The sequence below is a fragment of the Meriones unguiculatus genome, chromosome 10, assembly GCF_030254825.1.
Source record: "Meriones unguiculatus strain TT.TT164.6M chromosome 10, Bangor_MerUng_6.1, whole genome shotgun sequence".
Taxonomy (NCBI): Eukaryota; Metazoa; Chordata; class Mammalia; order Rodentia; family Muridae; genus Meriones; species Meriones unguiculatus.
Window position 1 is genome coordinate 8,261,198 of NC_083358.1, and position 17,290 is coordinate 8,278,487.

At 51.4% G+C, this 17,290-nt stretch overlaps 1 protein-coding gene across 1 annotated transcript in view; it reads right to left on the reverse strand.

Annotated features, from left to right (window-relative positions):
- The window catches only part of Crispld2 (cysteine rich secretory protein LCCL domain containing 2), a 58,014-nt gene that overhangs the window by 39,884 nt on the left and 840 nt on the right, over positions 1 to 17,290 (reverse strand). Inside the window, exon 2 of the mRNA XM_021654472.2 lies at positions 2,494 to 2,809. Coding sequence (XP_021510147.1) covers positions 2,494 to 2,733 — 240 coding nt within the window. The 5' untranslated portion in view covers positions 2,734 to 2,809. The remainder of the gene's footprint in view (positions 1 to 2,493; positions 2,810 to 17,290) is intronic.

Here is a 17,290-nt window from a genome sequence, read left to right on the forward strand (position 1 = left end):
CCTAAAAATCTTGCCTTTAGACACAAAGGGGAGAAAAACAAGAACAACAAAACAGGTGACATATATGCTGATCCCTCTATATGGGAACAGCTCTCAGACTGGTTGAAACATGAATAGGTCTCTTTGTAGCCAATAAATCTTGTTGGCTAAGGAGTCCTCATGAGTTATTTTTACATGCCATCCTTTCATATGTCATGGATGGAGATCTATATTACAGTTTGGTTCCACAGTTCAAAAGGACTTAGGAAAGTTCGATGCCTTTCCTGCTCAAACATAGAGCAGAGACTCATCTTTAGTTATTTATGCCCACCACACATCCCGTGCATGTTTGACATGTTTAATGAGAAGTGTACACTACCTTTAAAAGTGTGTGTGCGGACAGAGCAAAAGAACCAGACACCAAAGAAGACAGGACAAGTAGCCCTTGTGGCCCAGCCTCACAGTCTGCCTCAATAGCTGTCTCTCTAAAACTTTGCATCTGATACAACTTCAAAATGGCTGGCTAGATGCTCCAGCCTCACAGACCATTCCAGCTAGGACTTCAGTCAAGCCCTGCACTTTCCCATCACGCAGAGACTAGGCAACAATACAGCTAGCTCTCCCAGGACTTGGCCATTGTTCCAAAAGAGATCTACAGAATGTGGCATTTAAAGATGTTTTCATAATAAAAGTTGTTTGTTTGTTTGTTTGTTTGTTTTGACAGAGTGACATGACTGTTCCTGGCAACACTCCCATACTACTTCAAAGAAGATGATGGACACTGAAGAATCCCTATATGGAGTTTGCCTCATTTGTGGCAAGCTAGCCATCGGAGAGGAAAAAAAAAAAAAAAAACAAAAAACAAAAAACTGGCCTTGTCTCAACTGCTGATAGCATGCTGTCCAAGCTCTGGACAAGCAGGACACAAAAGAAATCAATGGCCAAACTTTACCAGGACAAGGTAGGCAAGGCAAGTCCTTCATAATTCATGCTTTACAGAAAACTCTGTCAGATACGGGCCAGCAGGCTGAAGAAATGGATGCTCCAACATGACAGAGGAATCTTGGGTGACTGTCCAGGTAGCCAGCAACCTCTGTCATTTCTATCGTTTCAGAAGCTCCTTGCTTTGAACTTCCTGTCTACTCAGGTACAATTTATCCTTCTCAGGTCCCTGATGCGGTTAAAGACTAGATAGTTGTAGTCTCACAATTAAGCTTAAGTTGTTTAGGATTTAAAAAAATGTTTTAAGGCCTAAAAAATGTTTTTAAGTTGATAAAAACAAGTTCAGATAGAAAGTGTTTAAATAGAGAACTTTAAATTCACCAAGATAAGATAGGGAATGGACTACTTTCTCCAAGGTTGCCAAATACAAATGGACTAGACATTATGAATGTAATTCTTACCTGATAGATTTCATAATTGTTCTTACTGTATAGAGTTTATTAACGTAAGAGAAAGAGCCTTTTAGTGGACTAAAAGGGGGAGATGTTGGAGTGATGTTTTTGTGCACTGTGTAAAGCTTGTATCTTTAAGCGCTGATTTCTGTGGCAGCACAGAGCTGAATACAGACTGGACTTTGGCATCGTTAAGCATCATCTGCCTTAATGTTTTGTAAACATTGTTCTCCATCCCCTTCTGATTGGTTGGATAAAGAGCTGAACGGCCTACAGCAAAGGCAGGAGAGAATGAGGCAAGACTTCTGGAGAGATGGGAACTCTGAGAAAGAAAGAAGAATGAAAAGATTTGCCTACAGGACACAGAGGAAGCTGGACACAGGAAACTGAGGAGCGGTAAAGAGCCGCGTGGCAGAACACAGACGAACATGAGTTTTAAGAGCTAGTTGGGGACTAGAGTAAGTTAGGACCTAAAGCGATTATAAATAAATATAAGCCTCCATGTCATTATTCAGAGCTGGGGCGGACATAGAAGTCTGAACAATTTCAGAGATGGGCCTGTCTCCCAGGGACAAGAACCTAAACAGGGCTGAACAGGGAGAGAAGCTAGGCCTGGGCTCCCTGAAGGAAAGAGAGAAATGAGAGATAAGAAGGGAAAGGCTGAGGTAGCGGTGTGATTCAGTTGGGTAGAGGCCTTGAATCTTAGTTAGAAGAGAGCCTGTCGCTGAGTTGGTAGAGTTGGTAGCTCAGTTGGCAGAGTGCTTGCCTGGCATGCACACAACCCTGGGCTCCATCCCCAGCATCCATAAACTGGGCACGGTGGCAGACACCTGTAGTCCTAGCAAACGGGAGACAGAGCAGACGATCAGAAGTCCAAGGCCATCCTTGACTACTAGAGAGTTTGGAGGCAGCCTATGCGGTCGGAAAGGGAACCAGGCACATCAGTAACCCCAACACTTACGAGCTTGGATGCAGGTGGGTCAGAGTTAGCCTCCGCTACACAGTGAGTTCAAGGACGGCCTGGGCTACATGAGACCTCTCAACAAAACCATCAGACACTGCACCAGCCCTGGGCCTGCCATCACCCCTAGGGAAGGGGCACAGGAGTGGGGGTGCTCACCATATACTCCATGTTGGAGGCAGGGGGATACACCTGGCCTCGAAGCTTGTTGTGCAGCATGAGGATTTCCTGGCGGTCGGACATGGGGATGGCTCTACGCACTCGTGAGTGTGGCTCTGCCTGCTGGTACTTGCTCAGCAGCTTCTCCAGGCTCGTGATGTTGGGAAGGAGAAAGGCCTGTGCTCCGCAGACCAACAGAGCCAGCCCCATTGGGACCACACTGTTCAGAAGGCAGCTCATGGCCCCACACCTGCAGCCACAGCTAAGGGGATGGGGCAGCCTGGGCTCCTGGAGCAGGGCTGGGCACCGGAAGGTTCTGGAAGGAAAAGAGGAAGTAGGAGACAGCAAGTTAGAACTAAGTCAGCCATGCCCAGTGAATGCCACCACATCAGAATAGGGAGGGGGCTCTGTCCCTTCAGCCAAAGTCTCCCCTAGTCTTTGCTCACACAGAAATGCCAGGTGTGTAACTGTCCCATGGGCTTGGGACAAGGTGGGCAGAGATAGGGAGGGAGTAGAAGATGAGGCAGAGTTCTAGAGCGAGCTGCTCGCTGTTGCAGGAGGCAGGGCAGAGCCAGAGTGCTCTGAGAAAGGCACAGTTCTCACCTCCTGCCCTGGAGCCCTTCCAGGGTCCCAACCAAGCCTGTGCGAGACCAAAGGCACAATGCAGAGAGGCGGGGCTCAGCTGCTCTCCAGTATACCATAGCCAAGCCTTGTCCTGCACCAAGGAAGGAGGCCTCAGGGGCAGAGCCCAGGGGACCGTGGAATGCCCACTGTACGCAATGGCCCAGCCGGAAGGCACAGCAAGAATGCAGAGTTTCAGCATGCCGGAGCGCTGTCGGGTCAGTCACACCATATATGCACACCCCTAGTTGCAGAGTCAGGTCAAAGTGACACGGCAAAAAAAGGTGTCACGGCTTCTCCGCCCTGGGATCATGGCAATGCCCCACCTATGTTACTTTGTGCTTGAGTGGTGTGAAGGGCGGGCCCCACGGCCCAAAGCATTAACTGTCATTTGACCCTGCTATGCCCAAGCAGATGAGAAAACCTAGACCTAGCTGAGACAGACGCAATCAGAGGCAATCCGCTGGGGAAATGGCTAACTGACTGGCGATGGGAGAGAGAAAATGGGGTAGAGACTTATACAGCAGGAAAAAGGAGCTGACAAGGGTTATGCTTTTGTCTTAATAAATATGGCAGAGTGGTAAGTGTAAAAACTGGTAGAGGTGGTGCTGCCTGTGTGTTTGCAATGTGGGGCCTGGGGCTACAGCTCAGCAGTGGGCTGCCTGGCCACCTTCCATTCCTAGAGCTGGAAAAGGATAGACAGAAAGAGACAACATACACACACGGTCAAATACACATACACACACACACAAAGACACACACAACATATACACACAGACATACACACACATATGCACACATAGACACACAGACACACCCACACACAGACATATACACATAAACACATTATACATTTCTACACACAAAAACATATATACTTGTACACATACACGCATAGACCCATACACCCAGACACATACACAAAACGTACACATCATACTATAAATAAATAAACTTCAAAAAAGAGAAAGAGATCGTGGCACAAACACAAGTAGAGGGGACAGGCATGGGAGGGCACGGGGACAGACTACCACCTGCCAGCCAGAGGAGGAGCCAGCCCTACCCACAGCTCCCAGTCTCTGGCACTACAGCTGCCATGTGAACAGCAGAGGCGCTACACACCAGGTAATCCAGGAGCAAGAAGAGGTGGGATGTTCCGGGAGTTCCTGGGCAGGTTAAGGAACAAGAGGGAGGGGGGAGGACTAGAACCCGTGGGGCTTGGGGCTTGCTGTCAAAGCAGTAAGCTACAAGCTGGAGCATGGCTCACGGTGAGGTGTCCAGCATTCACCATCCACTGCCCACACATCTGTATCAACACTAGAGCCAGGGCCAGATGTGCCAGCATGCTCCTGTATTCCAAGGCTGAGGCCAGAAGATCACAAGGTCAAGGCCAGCCTGGAGTACATGGTCAGTTCCGGCCCAACCTACACAACTTGGCAAGACCTTGTGTCAAATAATAACAACAACAATAATAATAATAATAATGGCTGGAGAGATGGCTCAGTAGTTAAGACACTTGATGCTCTTGCAGAGGAACCAGGTTAGATCCTACATAACTCCAGCTCCAGGTGGTCAGATGCCCTCTTCTGACCTCCGTGGGCACCAGGCATGCATGTGGCATGCAAACATACTGAAGGCAAAAAAGCATGAAGACATAAACAAATCTAATCTTGAAAATTATGATAAAAAGTTCAAAGGGTTGGACTGGGTGGGACCAAGCTCCCTCTCAGCACTGCACGTGTGTGTCTGCCTTTTCTGCCGTTTTAATGTGTGTATGTGTGTGTGTGATATACGCTTTTCATGCGGTGCACACAGAGGTCAGAAAATAACTTGCTGGAGTCGCTGTGGGTGGAGGGGATCAACAGTAGGTAGGTCATCAGGCTCGGTGGCTGGCAAGACCTTTTTTACTCACTGACTAAAGCATCTCATTGGCCCAAAAACCTTTTGTGAAGGAGTTGTGCATGCTGTCCCAGTTGCCCAGAGCTTAGCGATGACCGAGCTGATCCTGACAGTGTCTTGGGGGCTGCTTGAAGGAATCCTACCCTTCCCTAGTGAGCACCTGGCTGCCATGGCGCTCCATTACCCGGAAGTGTGATCCTAGGCTCCCATCCTACAATTGGCACAGAGCCTGAGTTGAGGTCGCTGCCCAACGTTGGCCAGCCAGAGACAGCAGCTGGGGCTAGAGGGGTGCTCTTGGGGTTAGTGGTGTGTTCTTGGTGCAAAGGGTTGTTCACTCTCTTTCATGACACTCTCCATAAGGGCTTCCCTTTGACTTGAGAATACCAACACACCTAGACTCAAGGTCAGGTGCAAAAGCCAGACAACAAGGTCTGGCTCTGAGGGGCTGGCATCCGTCCTGTGTCCCGGGAAGGATGCTGAGAGGCTGGTCCAGTGGTGACACTGTAGATGAGGATTCCCTGCTGTGTCACTCCAGGGAGACAAACAAGGCCTCTGGGATACTTACCCAGGACACGCAGCCCCTTGGAAACACACGTGCAGAACCACCTGTGCTGTGTCCTTGCCACTCTGCGTGACCTGCCCTCTCCAGCTGCAGCCCTATCATTTCCCTCCACCTTTCAGCGGCTCACAGTGGGGGCCTGGGCCTCAGATCCCCTAAGTTTCTGGAGTAAGGCCTGCACTCCTGGGCTCCACTCTCTCACCTGATTCTTTATGGCCTTGCCAAATTCAAAATCTTTGCTTTTTTTCTTTTTTTCTTTTTCTCTGTTTTTCTTTTCTTTTCTCTTCTTTTCTGTGTATGGGGCACGTGTGAACAGCCGTGTCCCTGAAAGCTTGCATGTATACCTCAGGTGTGTGCTTGCATGTGGAGGCCAGAGGTTCACGTCACCTGTCTTCCTCAATCACTCTGCACCTGATATGTAGAGGCGGAGCCTCTCACTGTCTCATCTGGTCTAGGGAGCCACTCGCTCCAGGGATGCCGCCTCTGTCTCCTGTATGCTGGAATTACAGGTGTCCACCACACCCACCCCAATTTTAAAGGGGTTCTAGCCACCTGAACCCTGGTCCTGACACTTGCTCAGGAATCTGTTTACACAACGAGTCATCCCTCTGAATCTAAACATGGTTTTTATTTTGGTTTTGTTTTTTCGAGATAGGGTTTCTCTGTGTAGCTCTGGCTGTCCTGGAACAAACAACAACAATAACAAACAAAAATAAAATAACCAGGCAATGGTGGCAAATGCCTTTAATCCCAGCGCCCAGGGAGGCAGAGGCAGGTGGATCCCTGTGAGTTCCAGGCCAGCCTGGTCTACAAAGTGAGTCCACGACAGCCAAGGCTACACAGAGAAAGCCTGACATGAAAAAAAAAAAAAAAAAAAACAGACAAAAGAAAGATTTCATTCTCTTTTGCCAGAGTTACAGAAGAGAACGCAGGAGACCCAAGCCAGCTAGGGCTCCCACAAGAATCAGCAGAGGGGTACAGGGAGCTTGGACAATACTCTTGGCTCCTAGGGTCAATGGTGAGATTTCGACTGTGAAATCAGCTCTCCTGGAGTGCCTCCATTGCTAGGGCTGTGGCATGCACTGGATCATGACTGGGGCTGGAAGACTCGGCAGCCCCATTTTACAGCAGACAAAACTGAGTCCTGCACACATCAGCAGGCAGCCAGTTGGAGGGTGAGCCAAGGATGGAAACCCTGCCTTCTGACGGCGTGGGGACTTAACACGGTCACCATCGTATCCAGGGACCCCACCAGCACTGGACGGCACGTGATGCCGTTTAGGGGTCTAGAAGCAGATTTGTTGAAAAGCGGGCAAAGCTCCTGGTCCAGAAATGAGGGGCCCAAGGGAAGGTTGTTGCGTCACGTGGCCCAGCTGCTCTGTGTTGGGGAAGCCTGCCAAGAGGACATCAGGGCTGAGACTCCGGCTGCTGGCCCCGCCTGCCCACACGCTGTTCCTGCACCCAGCCCCTGACCCCAGAGTGCCCGCTGCCAGGCCCGCCGGTGAACCTCCGCTCACCATGGTCTCCCCTTCCTGGAAAGCCTTGTGGGAATTAATCATTCCACAGACCTGTCAGCCCACTCCCCGCTGAGTCCCAGCATCTGTCTGACACATCTCTGTTCAATAAATATTTATGGAATGACGAGGGAGGGGCATACCTCCGCTGTTCTGGATCAGGACAGCCATACAAGGGCTGTGGTCCATGGTGGCCTCTCTGCGGGCTGCATCCTAGGCTCTCAGGGACACAGAACCTGGGTTTGACCCCTGCCATTGCCCCTCGCCAGCTGTGTGGCCTCAGAGCATTCAACTTTTCTGCCTTCCCCGGGGGTGGGGGTGCGGTGCTTGAAGCCCCACAGTTGTGAGCGCTCTTCATCACTCAAGATAATGAGTTAATCCTAGTGGAAATGACGATGCAACGAGGTTGAAAGGCTGGAAGCGGGGTTTGGGACTTGGCTCTGTCAGTGGGGAGCCTCGCATGCACAGAGCTCTCCCTTCCACCCCCACCGCTGGTGGTGCGATCAGGAGGTGGAGGCAGGAAGAGCAGGAGTTCAAAGGCCATCCTCAGCTACGCAGTGAGTCTGAGGCTAGCCTGGGCTACCTGAGACCCAATCTCAAACAAACAAACAAACAAACAAACAAACAGAAGAGGGGTGCAGGGACCAAGGGCATGCAGCTAAGAGGATAGTTCCTCCTGCAGCTCTTAGTTCAAAAATCTCACCTTTGCCTTAGCAATATACAACTTTAACCATCTGGCACTTAAGAGAAATGAAACCCCAGGACACTTGGCTCGGTGGCCTTTTGCCTGGGCAACTTGGCTTCATTGGGGAGAAAGGTCCCAGGACATAAGGCTGGAGGGTCAATGTTAGCCCTCTCACTGGTAACCGTCCAGCCAACTGTGCACGGATAGGGCTCCTTTGAAGTTCCCTCTCCTCTGTGTCACAGGCCTGACTGTCTGGGAACCGGCACCCAGTCCTGGGTCTGGTGGCTCGGCATGGCTCCCGCCAGCTGCTCACAATGAGCTTCCTTGTGCACAGGAACCTAGGTGAGCGACACCCAAGCATACAGTCTGTTCTGTAGTGCTCGCCCATTCCCCTGGCGTACACATCCCGCTGAGGCCAGTTCCAAGCCACCAACCCATGTGAGGCCGCTAAAGACAGCGTCTGTAGGAAAAACCACTGCAATTGCCCGCTGGCCATCAGCCACCTCAGCGCATAGACAGCGAGAAGCAGTCTGGAAGGTCTCAGTCTTTCATTCAAGTGCGACTTCCTTTCTGTAGATTTGGCCTTAACAGCTAGATCTGCTCTCCGGTCTGTGACCTATCAGAAGATTGAGCTGTCAGTCCCCACAAGGCGATGCGCCAGCCCCAGCACATCCAAGTCCACTTCCACGGGGCCGAGGTGTGACACCCAGCCGTGGATGAGTCCCTTCCTTCCTGGAACCTCGTGTGTCATCACCTCCACAAGGACGGGCTCACTGGCTCTATCAGCCCCATTTCACAGATGAGGAAATGGAAGATAGTAAACAAGGATCCTAAACAGCCCGGTCACGGTCACAGAGAAGGCGTGGGGGCAGGGACGAGTAACTCGTCAGACTCTGGTCTCCATCGTGCCTCCCTTATCCAGGCAGCAACTCCACCCCACTGCCCCACATCGAGGTGATGCCTGAGCCCGGAGCCCCCACACTGGACACCCACTGACCCCACACAGCCGGGGGCTTCCCCGGCTCTGCCGCCCCTCAAATCTAACAAGCGGGAGCTTACGTCTGAGTAAGAAGCCAAGGACGATCAGAGTCATAGCCACAAACCACCCAGAAATCCCGGGAATGAAGTGCGGCTGGGGGGAGGGCCCCCCCTACCCCACCCCCAAGCAGACTGCAGCGATCCCAGGGCTGGGCAGGGAACGTCCCGTTACAGGCGGCAGTGGCGCCTCCCCTCCTCTCTGGATCCTGTCTGCTTTTTTTTTTTTTTTTTTTTTGACAGGATCAAGGTCAGACCCAGAGGAGGTGAGAGGCTGGCTCTGTCCCTGCTGGGTGCTGGGTGCTACAGCATCCAGGCTCCCCACCTCTGTGCCCCCAGCAGGAGACACAGTCCTCAGGGGACTCGTGGTACTAACTCAGATGCTCACACAACAGGCTAAGCTGCTTTGAAAATGGTGTGTGTTGTGCTGGGCAGCAGATTCCAGCAACGCCTCTCTCGCGTTGGTCAAGCCCGTTACCGCTGAGCTCCACCTCTAGCCTGGTGTTTACTTTCTATTTTGAACCAGGGTCTCGCTAAGACGCATAGGCTGGCTTTGAACTTGTGATCCTCCCACTCAGTCTTTCCAGTGGCTGGGATCAAAGGCCCAAAACACTACGCTAGACTAATTCTGGACAAACAGAATACTCAGTCAACAAACATTCGAACCACTTCGTGCTAAAACTAAGTATGTTTCATGCAGGCCAAGATAATATGTTTTTGGTTTTGTTTTGTTTTGTTTTGTTTTGTTTTAAGCCAAATTAAGTGCCCGGATAACAATTTAATGTATTCTTAAAATAACCCATGCACAACTACTAGGCCTGACTTTGTTCTGCTGCTGTGGGAAGGTTTCCCTGGCAACAATTCACATCAAAGTCTGGATAAAGAACAGGAGCCCTCCTCCTCCGTGAAAAAGGAAATGACTGTTGCCAGAGTCATGAGTAGTGCGGGAACATATCTGAGTCAGACCTGGGTTCAAATCCTACCCTCGGCCAAAGCTGCGGGCTACCCAGAGGGTCATCACCTCACCACAGCTCTTGTTCCTCAGGCATTATGGCAGGGCTGGGCCAGGACAGGTGTGAAGGCCACACAGATCACCGCCTCTCATAGTGCATCTTTCCCTTTTCCTTCGGGGTGGATTTCCAATCCCAGATGGCCTTTGCTCTGAGAGTCAGGCTGCAACCTGGCCGAGCTGCACAGCCTCAGTGCAATGCCCCTAGAAGGCAGAACAGCTTCAGCGAGGCCAAGCCCGGGCCTGGGTGTGGAGTCTGCTCAGTAGGGCCCCGAGGAGAAGAAGGAAGGCCTGGGATCCTGCCCAGGAAGGAAGGTGACACGCAGCCAGCACTGGTGTCTTGAGCTAGGCTGGAAAAGGCAGTGGTGAGACTGTGGCCCCTGTGGTTGTGGTGGGTGAAGGATGACGGTGTGGAAGGGATGCCATCTGCGTGCACCAAAGTCAAGCACGGAAAAGGGGCGGGGTCCGGGGGAGCCAGGGCCAGGTTCTGAAGGCCACCATGGGGAGTCCTGCTTTCTGCCCAGTGCAGAGAGGAGCCCCTGCAGGAAGTAAGTGCTGGGTGAGTTCTGGCTTCACTTCGAAAGCCTGTCCATGCGCAACTGGCGAGCAGAGCCTCACCTTTGCGTGTGGCGCGTAGCCAGCCAGACTCTGAGAATTAAACACACACAGTTCCTCCATGTGAAGTCCAAGCCTGGCCTGCGCCTTTAGGAGTCTGGACGCCGCTGCCCTGAGGGTGGGGTGGCAGGAGGCCCTGAGAGACCTCTGGAGGCCGGCTGGGCCCTGCAGCCTCCTCTACAAGGAGATTCACCTGACCGGATGAGCGACGCTCCTGTCTTAGAGGTTGAGCCTCAGTGAAAGCTGGGCTTATTTTAAGTTTGAAATTGCTCAGACTGCTGAAGAATGGCTTACAGGGGGCATGAACCTCAGCCACACGCAGGCGAGACTCGCACCCACCCAAGGCGGCCCCTCCAGAGCCTCTAGGCTCTGGCCCCAACAGCCCTGCAAAGTAAACCAAGAGGAAGGAGTCCAGATAAGGGCCAGCCAGGCGGCGTGGAACCTCACCCAGACAGGGCCGGGTTCATCCCCCGGCTGGCAGGGCACTTTGTCCCACATTGCCAAGGCCCTGATGAAAATATCTCTTGGTGCTAGCCAGACTGCCAAGGTCCTGGGAATAAATAGTGTGTTCAGCCGTGGAGGGGGACAGCCAGGATGGGGGGGAAGGGGTGCTGTATGTGTGTGTGTCTATATGTATATGTGCCTATGTGTGTGTCTGTGTGTGGTGTGGTGTGTGTATCTACGTGTGTGAGTGTCTATGTGTGTATCTGTGTGTGGTGTGTGTATCTATGTGTGTGAGTGTTTATGTGTGTGTGTGTCTGTGTGTGTGGTGTATGTCACTGTGTATGTGTGGTGTGTATGCATCTGTGTATGAGTGTCTATGTGTGTGTCGCTGTGTGTGTGGTGTGTGTATGTCTGTGTGTGTAAGTGTCTATGTATGTTTATGTGTGTCACTCACTGTGTGTGTATCTATGTGTTTCTGTCTGTGTGTGTGTGTGTGTGTGTGGTGTCTGTCTGTCTGTGTATGTTGATGCCCTTCAGGAGTCATATACCTTATTTATTTATTTACATTTTTGAAACAGGATCTCTCGCTGGCCTGTGATGTGCAGATTCAGCTAGGCTGGCTGGCCAGCAAGCCAAAGTGCTGGAGTCACAGGCCCGTGCCACCACGCCCCGCATTTTCACATGGGTTCTTGGGACTGAACTCAGGTCCTTGGGCTTGAATGACAAGCACTTTGCCAGCTGAGCCACCTCCACAGCCCTACAGCTGGAGCAGCTCATAGCTGGTGCAGGGCTGGCCAGAGCACGTAGGTAGATGCACCCAGCGAGTGCCTGGCACTCAGGCACTACACGTGTTCCAGAAAGATGCCAAGATCCTTGTGGTGCTTGCTGGGGCATCTGGACTCAGCCCTGCACAAGGAGCACTGCCAGGCGGGGCGTGCTTCCCAACAAAGCTTTTGGTTTTGGCTTATCGGTTGCTGCTAAACCAGGCCTCCCACGTGCTGTACAGCTGAGGGGAACCCTGGTCCCGCACACCCTGTTCCTCCGCTTGGGGTTACAGGAATGTTTCAGCAACCAAGCTCCTTCAGAGACAGGAGGGCTGGCAGATTCAAGGCCGGACTCGGCTACATGGCAATACGTATCTCCAAGACACGAACAGGATGCTGGCTGCCCCTGGTTCAGGGAGGACCTGGTACCTGCTTCTGTTGAAGTCGCAAAGATTGATGCTGATCTGAGGACCCCACTCGGAGAAGCCCTGTTCTAAGGAGTCTGCCTCTCTCCTCATTCCCCACCTTCCGGTTTGTTGTGTTATTTGTTTGCTTGGGGCAGGATCTCACACAGCCTGAGCTAGCCTCGAACTCACCACATAGTTGAGGATGACCTTGAACTCCTGATCCTCCTGCTTCCATCTCTGGCCCTAGGATTAGAGTTGTGGGCCACCATGTCCTGTTGGTGGGGTGCTGGGACTAGAACTCGGGGCTTCACAAATGCCCAGCAAGTGCTCCAGCAACTGAGTCACAGCCCCAGCCCCACCTCCCCGACCCTAACCCTGCACTTCCAGAGTCAAGGTCACCTCCTTGCCATGTGCCTATGCTAGAATGCACTTCATAGTTTATGTAGGAAGGATTGCTTTTAGTGTTTCAAAAAATGTATATTTTCAAGTCTTTTTTTTTTTTTTTTTGTTCTTGCCACTCATGAAGACTCTAATGGCTTCTGCCATGAAGAATCATCAGGAATAAAATCAGACCGCAGCAAACATGCAGGTCAGCCGGGCATAATATGGGTCTGAGGTCAGTTACAGAGGACTTGCTCTTTGTTGGCAAAGGCAATCAGAGCATAGCCTGATGGGAGGCCCAGATGGTCCTACCTGGTGCTTTTGTCCCTCCTATAAGCACAGGACCCTGGGGTACCCTCACTTTGGCAACACAGTTTATTCTAGAACATAATTCTAGGCTATATCCCAGGGCAAATGCCTCCATCTCCTTCATGACTTGTTCCTAGGTAGTAGTGGCTCAGTGGTGCAACCCATGGCAGCAAGATCAACCCTGCTATCCCGAGTTGACCCTCCACCCTGGCCATTTCCACTCCAGGCCTGTGGAGCCATGTGCAGCTCTGCCTGGTACAGTCGGCAGCTCTCCTCAGCCTGCTTTTCCTTTTCTTTGGTCTGGTGTCCTGGGCCCACTCCACGAAGGGTCAGAAGACGCGGGCTTGATGCCAGCTCCTAGCCCTTGAGAGCAAGTGGCAGTTTTTCTGCCTGAAGGATTTGGAGCCAGGCTTAGCTCTGGGATCTCTGACCTACAAGCAAAATGGAAACGCGGCTGCCTTTTCTTCTGGAATCTCATCATTCAGCATCAAAACATGACACATTCCAGAAACTGGATGGAAAACGTGGGCTTTCGTAGTTTGTAAGTTTTTTTATGATGGGCCAGAAGTTGCAAAATCCCTCATTAGGCCTTTCCCCCCGACAATTTTGTGGGTTTTTCCTAAGCTGACACAGCACTAGAGGCCAGGCAAACCTCCCTCTGGCTGGATCATCATGTCCCCATGTCCTGGAAAAGGGGGGTATCTGCCCGAAAGTACCACAGTTGCAAGCTGGGGGTGGGGAACAGAGCAGGGCTCCCCCAGGGCAATGTCTCAGACACAATTCTCAGTGGGTTTCCGTGACTCAGGGCAAGACGTCAGCCCTGCCACAGAAGCCCAGGCAACAGTGTCTGTCTGTCTGCACCACGGAAGAGCTCTCTGCCATCTGGGTGAAAGCAAACCAGCCATTGCTTCCTCACAGAGGAAGAAGGAGGCAGCTTCCGCACCATGACACATCTAACAAACATTTGACCTGCTGTCTCCTCTGTACACATCCACAGAGCCACATGCACAGTGTCCCCAAAAAACTAAGCAGGGCATTTGTAGCTGTATGAGAAAGAAACTGTACACTACGGAGAGTGGGATCTACAAGTCAGAGGTAGAACATCTGCCTAGAATCCCCCAGTGAGGAGCTGGGGTGTGGCTTGGTAGTAGAGCACTGGCCTTGCATGCACAATGCCTTGTTATAGCCCCAGCACAAAAAAAAAAAAAAAAAGAGACAGGCACGGGGATGGTTCAGCTATAATCCAAGAAATGAGAGGACTGAAGCCAGTGTGGGCTGTATCAGCATGAGTTCCAGGCTAGCTGGGGCCACACAGCAAGACCCTCTTCTCAAAAGGAAAAGAAAAAAAAGTGTTGTAATGAATCCACCACTTTGCATACTAAAAAAAAAAAAAAAAAAAAATGCATGAAAGCCTGGTTGTTGGTGCATGCATGGCTTTAATCCCAGCACTCAGAAGCAGAAGCAGGTGATTGCTGAGTCAGAGACCAGGCTGGTCCACAGAGTAAGTTCTAGGCCAACCAAGTTACATTGTGAAACTTTGTCTCAAAAAAAAAAGAAAGAAAGAAAGGAAGGAAGGGAGGGAGGGAGGAATGGAGGGAGGGAAGAAGGGAAAGGAAAGGAAAGGAAAGAAGGAAAGGAAAGGAAAGGAAAGGAAAGGAAAGGAAAGGGAAAAGAAAAGAAAAGGAAAAGGAAAGGAAAGGAAAAGAAAAGAAAAGAAAAGAAAAGAAAAGAAAAGAAAAGAAAAGAAAAGAAAAGAAAAGAAAAGAAAAGAAAAGAAAAGAAAAGAAAAGAAAAGAAAAGAAAAGAAAAGAAAAGATGTATTAAAAATATTCAGATATATACAAATCCTGGATGGATTTTGAAAATATCCAGGCACAAAGACCACATGCCACAGGATTCCACCTGAGAAATGTCTAGAACAAGAGAATGTTTAAAGCCACCAGGGAGATGAGCAAGCAAAGGCTGGAGGAGAAGCCTGAGGCATAACCGCTCATGAACACAGGATGGTTCTGTGTTCTGAAACGAGACGGTGCGTTGGCCATACAAGGCTGCCAATGTACTAAATGCCCCTCAACCGTGCATTTTAAAGTGGTAAGTGGGGGGGGGGGGGCTGAGGAGACAGCTCTGCAGTTGAGAAGGAGCACTTGCTGTTCTTGCAAAGGACCCGAGTCTGGTGGCTCGGGACCACCTGTAACTCCAGTTCTGGGGGATCTGTCGCTTCTGTGTCCTCCTCGTGCGGCACCATCACAAGCACAAACCCAATGCTGACAGACACAGATGCATAACTAACTAACTAACTAAGGATTTTTCAGGTAGTGCGTTTGGGGGCATTGAAATGAGTCGTGGGTAAGGGCACTGGCCACCAAGCCCAGAAACCTAGGTTCAATCACTTCCTTGGATCCACAATGATAAAAGAGAAAGATTCCTGTGAGCTGTCATTCTCTGACTTCTGCACATCCCCCACAGCATGTACATACCTACATGCACACACACGCACACACACACACTAAATAAATGAATAAATATGAATTTTAAACTAAAACACAAAAATGGTAGATTTTATGTGTATGTATTTTTTTTTCTTTTTGGAGGTTATTTGTTTGTTTGTTTGTTTTCTTTTTGAGGCAGGGTTTCTCTGTGTAGCCTTGGCTGTCCTGGACTCACTTTGCAGACCAGGCTGGCCTCACATCGATCTGCCTGCCCCTGCCTCCCTGAGTGCTGGGATTAAATGTGTACGCCACCATGCCTGGGTTGTTTTATACCTTTTCAAGAAAGAACAAAACAGAAACAACACGGCTGGCCCTGAGCACCCTGGACGCTGTCCACACTTCTGTGGCCATCCTGGCCTGCTCTGCTTGCAGGGTGCTCTGCTGGAAACATCATAAAGTGCCCTATGTCCCCCAGCTGAAGGAACTCTCCACAAAGTGAAATGATGGCGTTCTGGCAGCACTGAGGTTTCCCATCCTGAAGAGCCATTAAACCATCAACCCCTTTGACTGACGCGGGCCCTGGACATCTGGGACTCATCAAATGCAGTGAGCTTTAAAAAAAAAAAAAAAAAAAAAAAAACTTAAGTCTGCAGTTCCCAGAGTAGCAGACACAGAGGTACCTCCCCTGCTCACAAATCACACTGGTGACAGAGGAGAGCCTTGCTCCAGCTCCCACAAAGCCAAGGTCAGCACCAGGGGCCTGACTTCAGACACTTCAGTGAAGTCCATGCAAGAAAGTTGCCATATAGGGGCTCTGAAGGGCCTCACAACCCCCCTCCCTCCACCGAAGTCCTCCCCCTGCTCCTGCAGCTCAACCCCGCCCCTCTGCAGCCCAGCAGCCCAGCTCTGGGAGCCTCACTGACCCAGGTCACCAGAAAAGGCTTTCAGTGTGCCAACCAACCCTACCCTGGTGAAAAGCCCTGTCCGTGCTGCCCCGTCTTGCCCTACACCCCCACACACACACTCCACCTGGGGCCCAGGCACCTGGAGATGCTAAAAGCACCCTTACAGCATGAGAGAAGCCAGTGCCACACTCTGTGTGACAGTCACATTTGTCACCTGGTATAGCACCTTCCTCTGAACCGAGGGTGGGGCCCCTATCTGGGCCCCAGCCGTTTTGTATTCTGCACATGTGTGTGCTTTGAGCATCAGTGGATGAAGCATGCCTGCTCGTGGGGCAGTCTGAGAGATTGCTAAAGGAAGCCCTGGATATAGCTGGCCATGAGATGCTCCAGAGAAGTATCAGGCACCAGCCTAAGAGTAATTGCCACTGCCATTCTGTGTAAGAATCAAAGCCTCCCTCTTCATCTCTCCTCTCTTGGAGGCTTGTTCGGCTGTTTTTCTTGGACCCCTTAGATAAAGCCCTCCCACCCCAGTGAGAGTTGGGCTGAGAGGCAGGGGCAGCAGCGGACAGACAGCTGTCTTTTAAAAAGGCAGGGCTACAGTTGTGGAGGTTGGAGTCTGGAGCCAAGCCCAGCTAGGGTGGTAGCATCACAAGCCCCTCCCCACTTCCAGCCCGGGGTCAGGGTGCTGAGCTAGCACTGACCTGGGTCCTCAGGCACAGCCATCAGCGCAGGCAACATAGCCCCACACCTGCTTGCTGTTCCTCCTGCGGTTGGAGTGGAGATGGTGGCAGAAGCAGAAGGCCAGAAGCATGCTACACTCCCCTCAGCCTGTCGGGGGCGGTAGGGGAATGGCCCACCCTTGTTCTGCGGGGCTGCAGGCTCCAGGATTGATGTGTGCGGTGTGAGAGCATTTGGAGAAGGCAGGCCTACCCTGCTTCACCTGGGCAAGGAGTCCGGGGCTAACAGTGGACATTCCCAGCCCACTCTTGGCTCCAGGAGAGCTGGGCAACCAGACAGCCTCTCACACCGACTTCAGTTGCCCTAGCAACTCACCTTTCCCTGGAAAGATGGCCAGTTCAAGTTGGACTGCAGCAGCTGGCAGCTGGCACTGGGTCTGTACCCTATAATGAGCTGCCCTTGGCTTTCCTCATCCGGCGCCAATTCTCCTGACAGGAGGAGTTATTCAAGATGCCCACTCTAGGAAAAGACCTTGGAATGCGC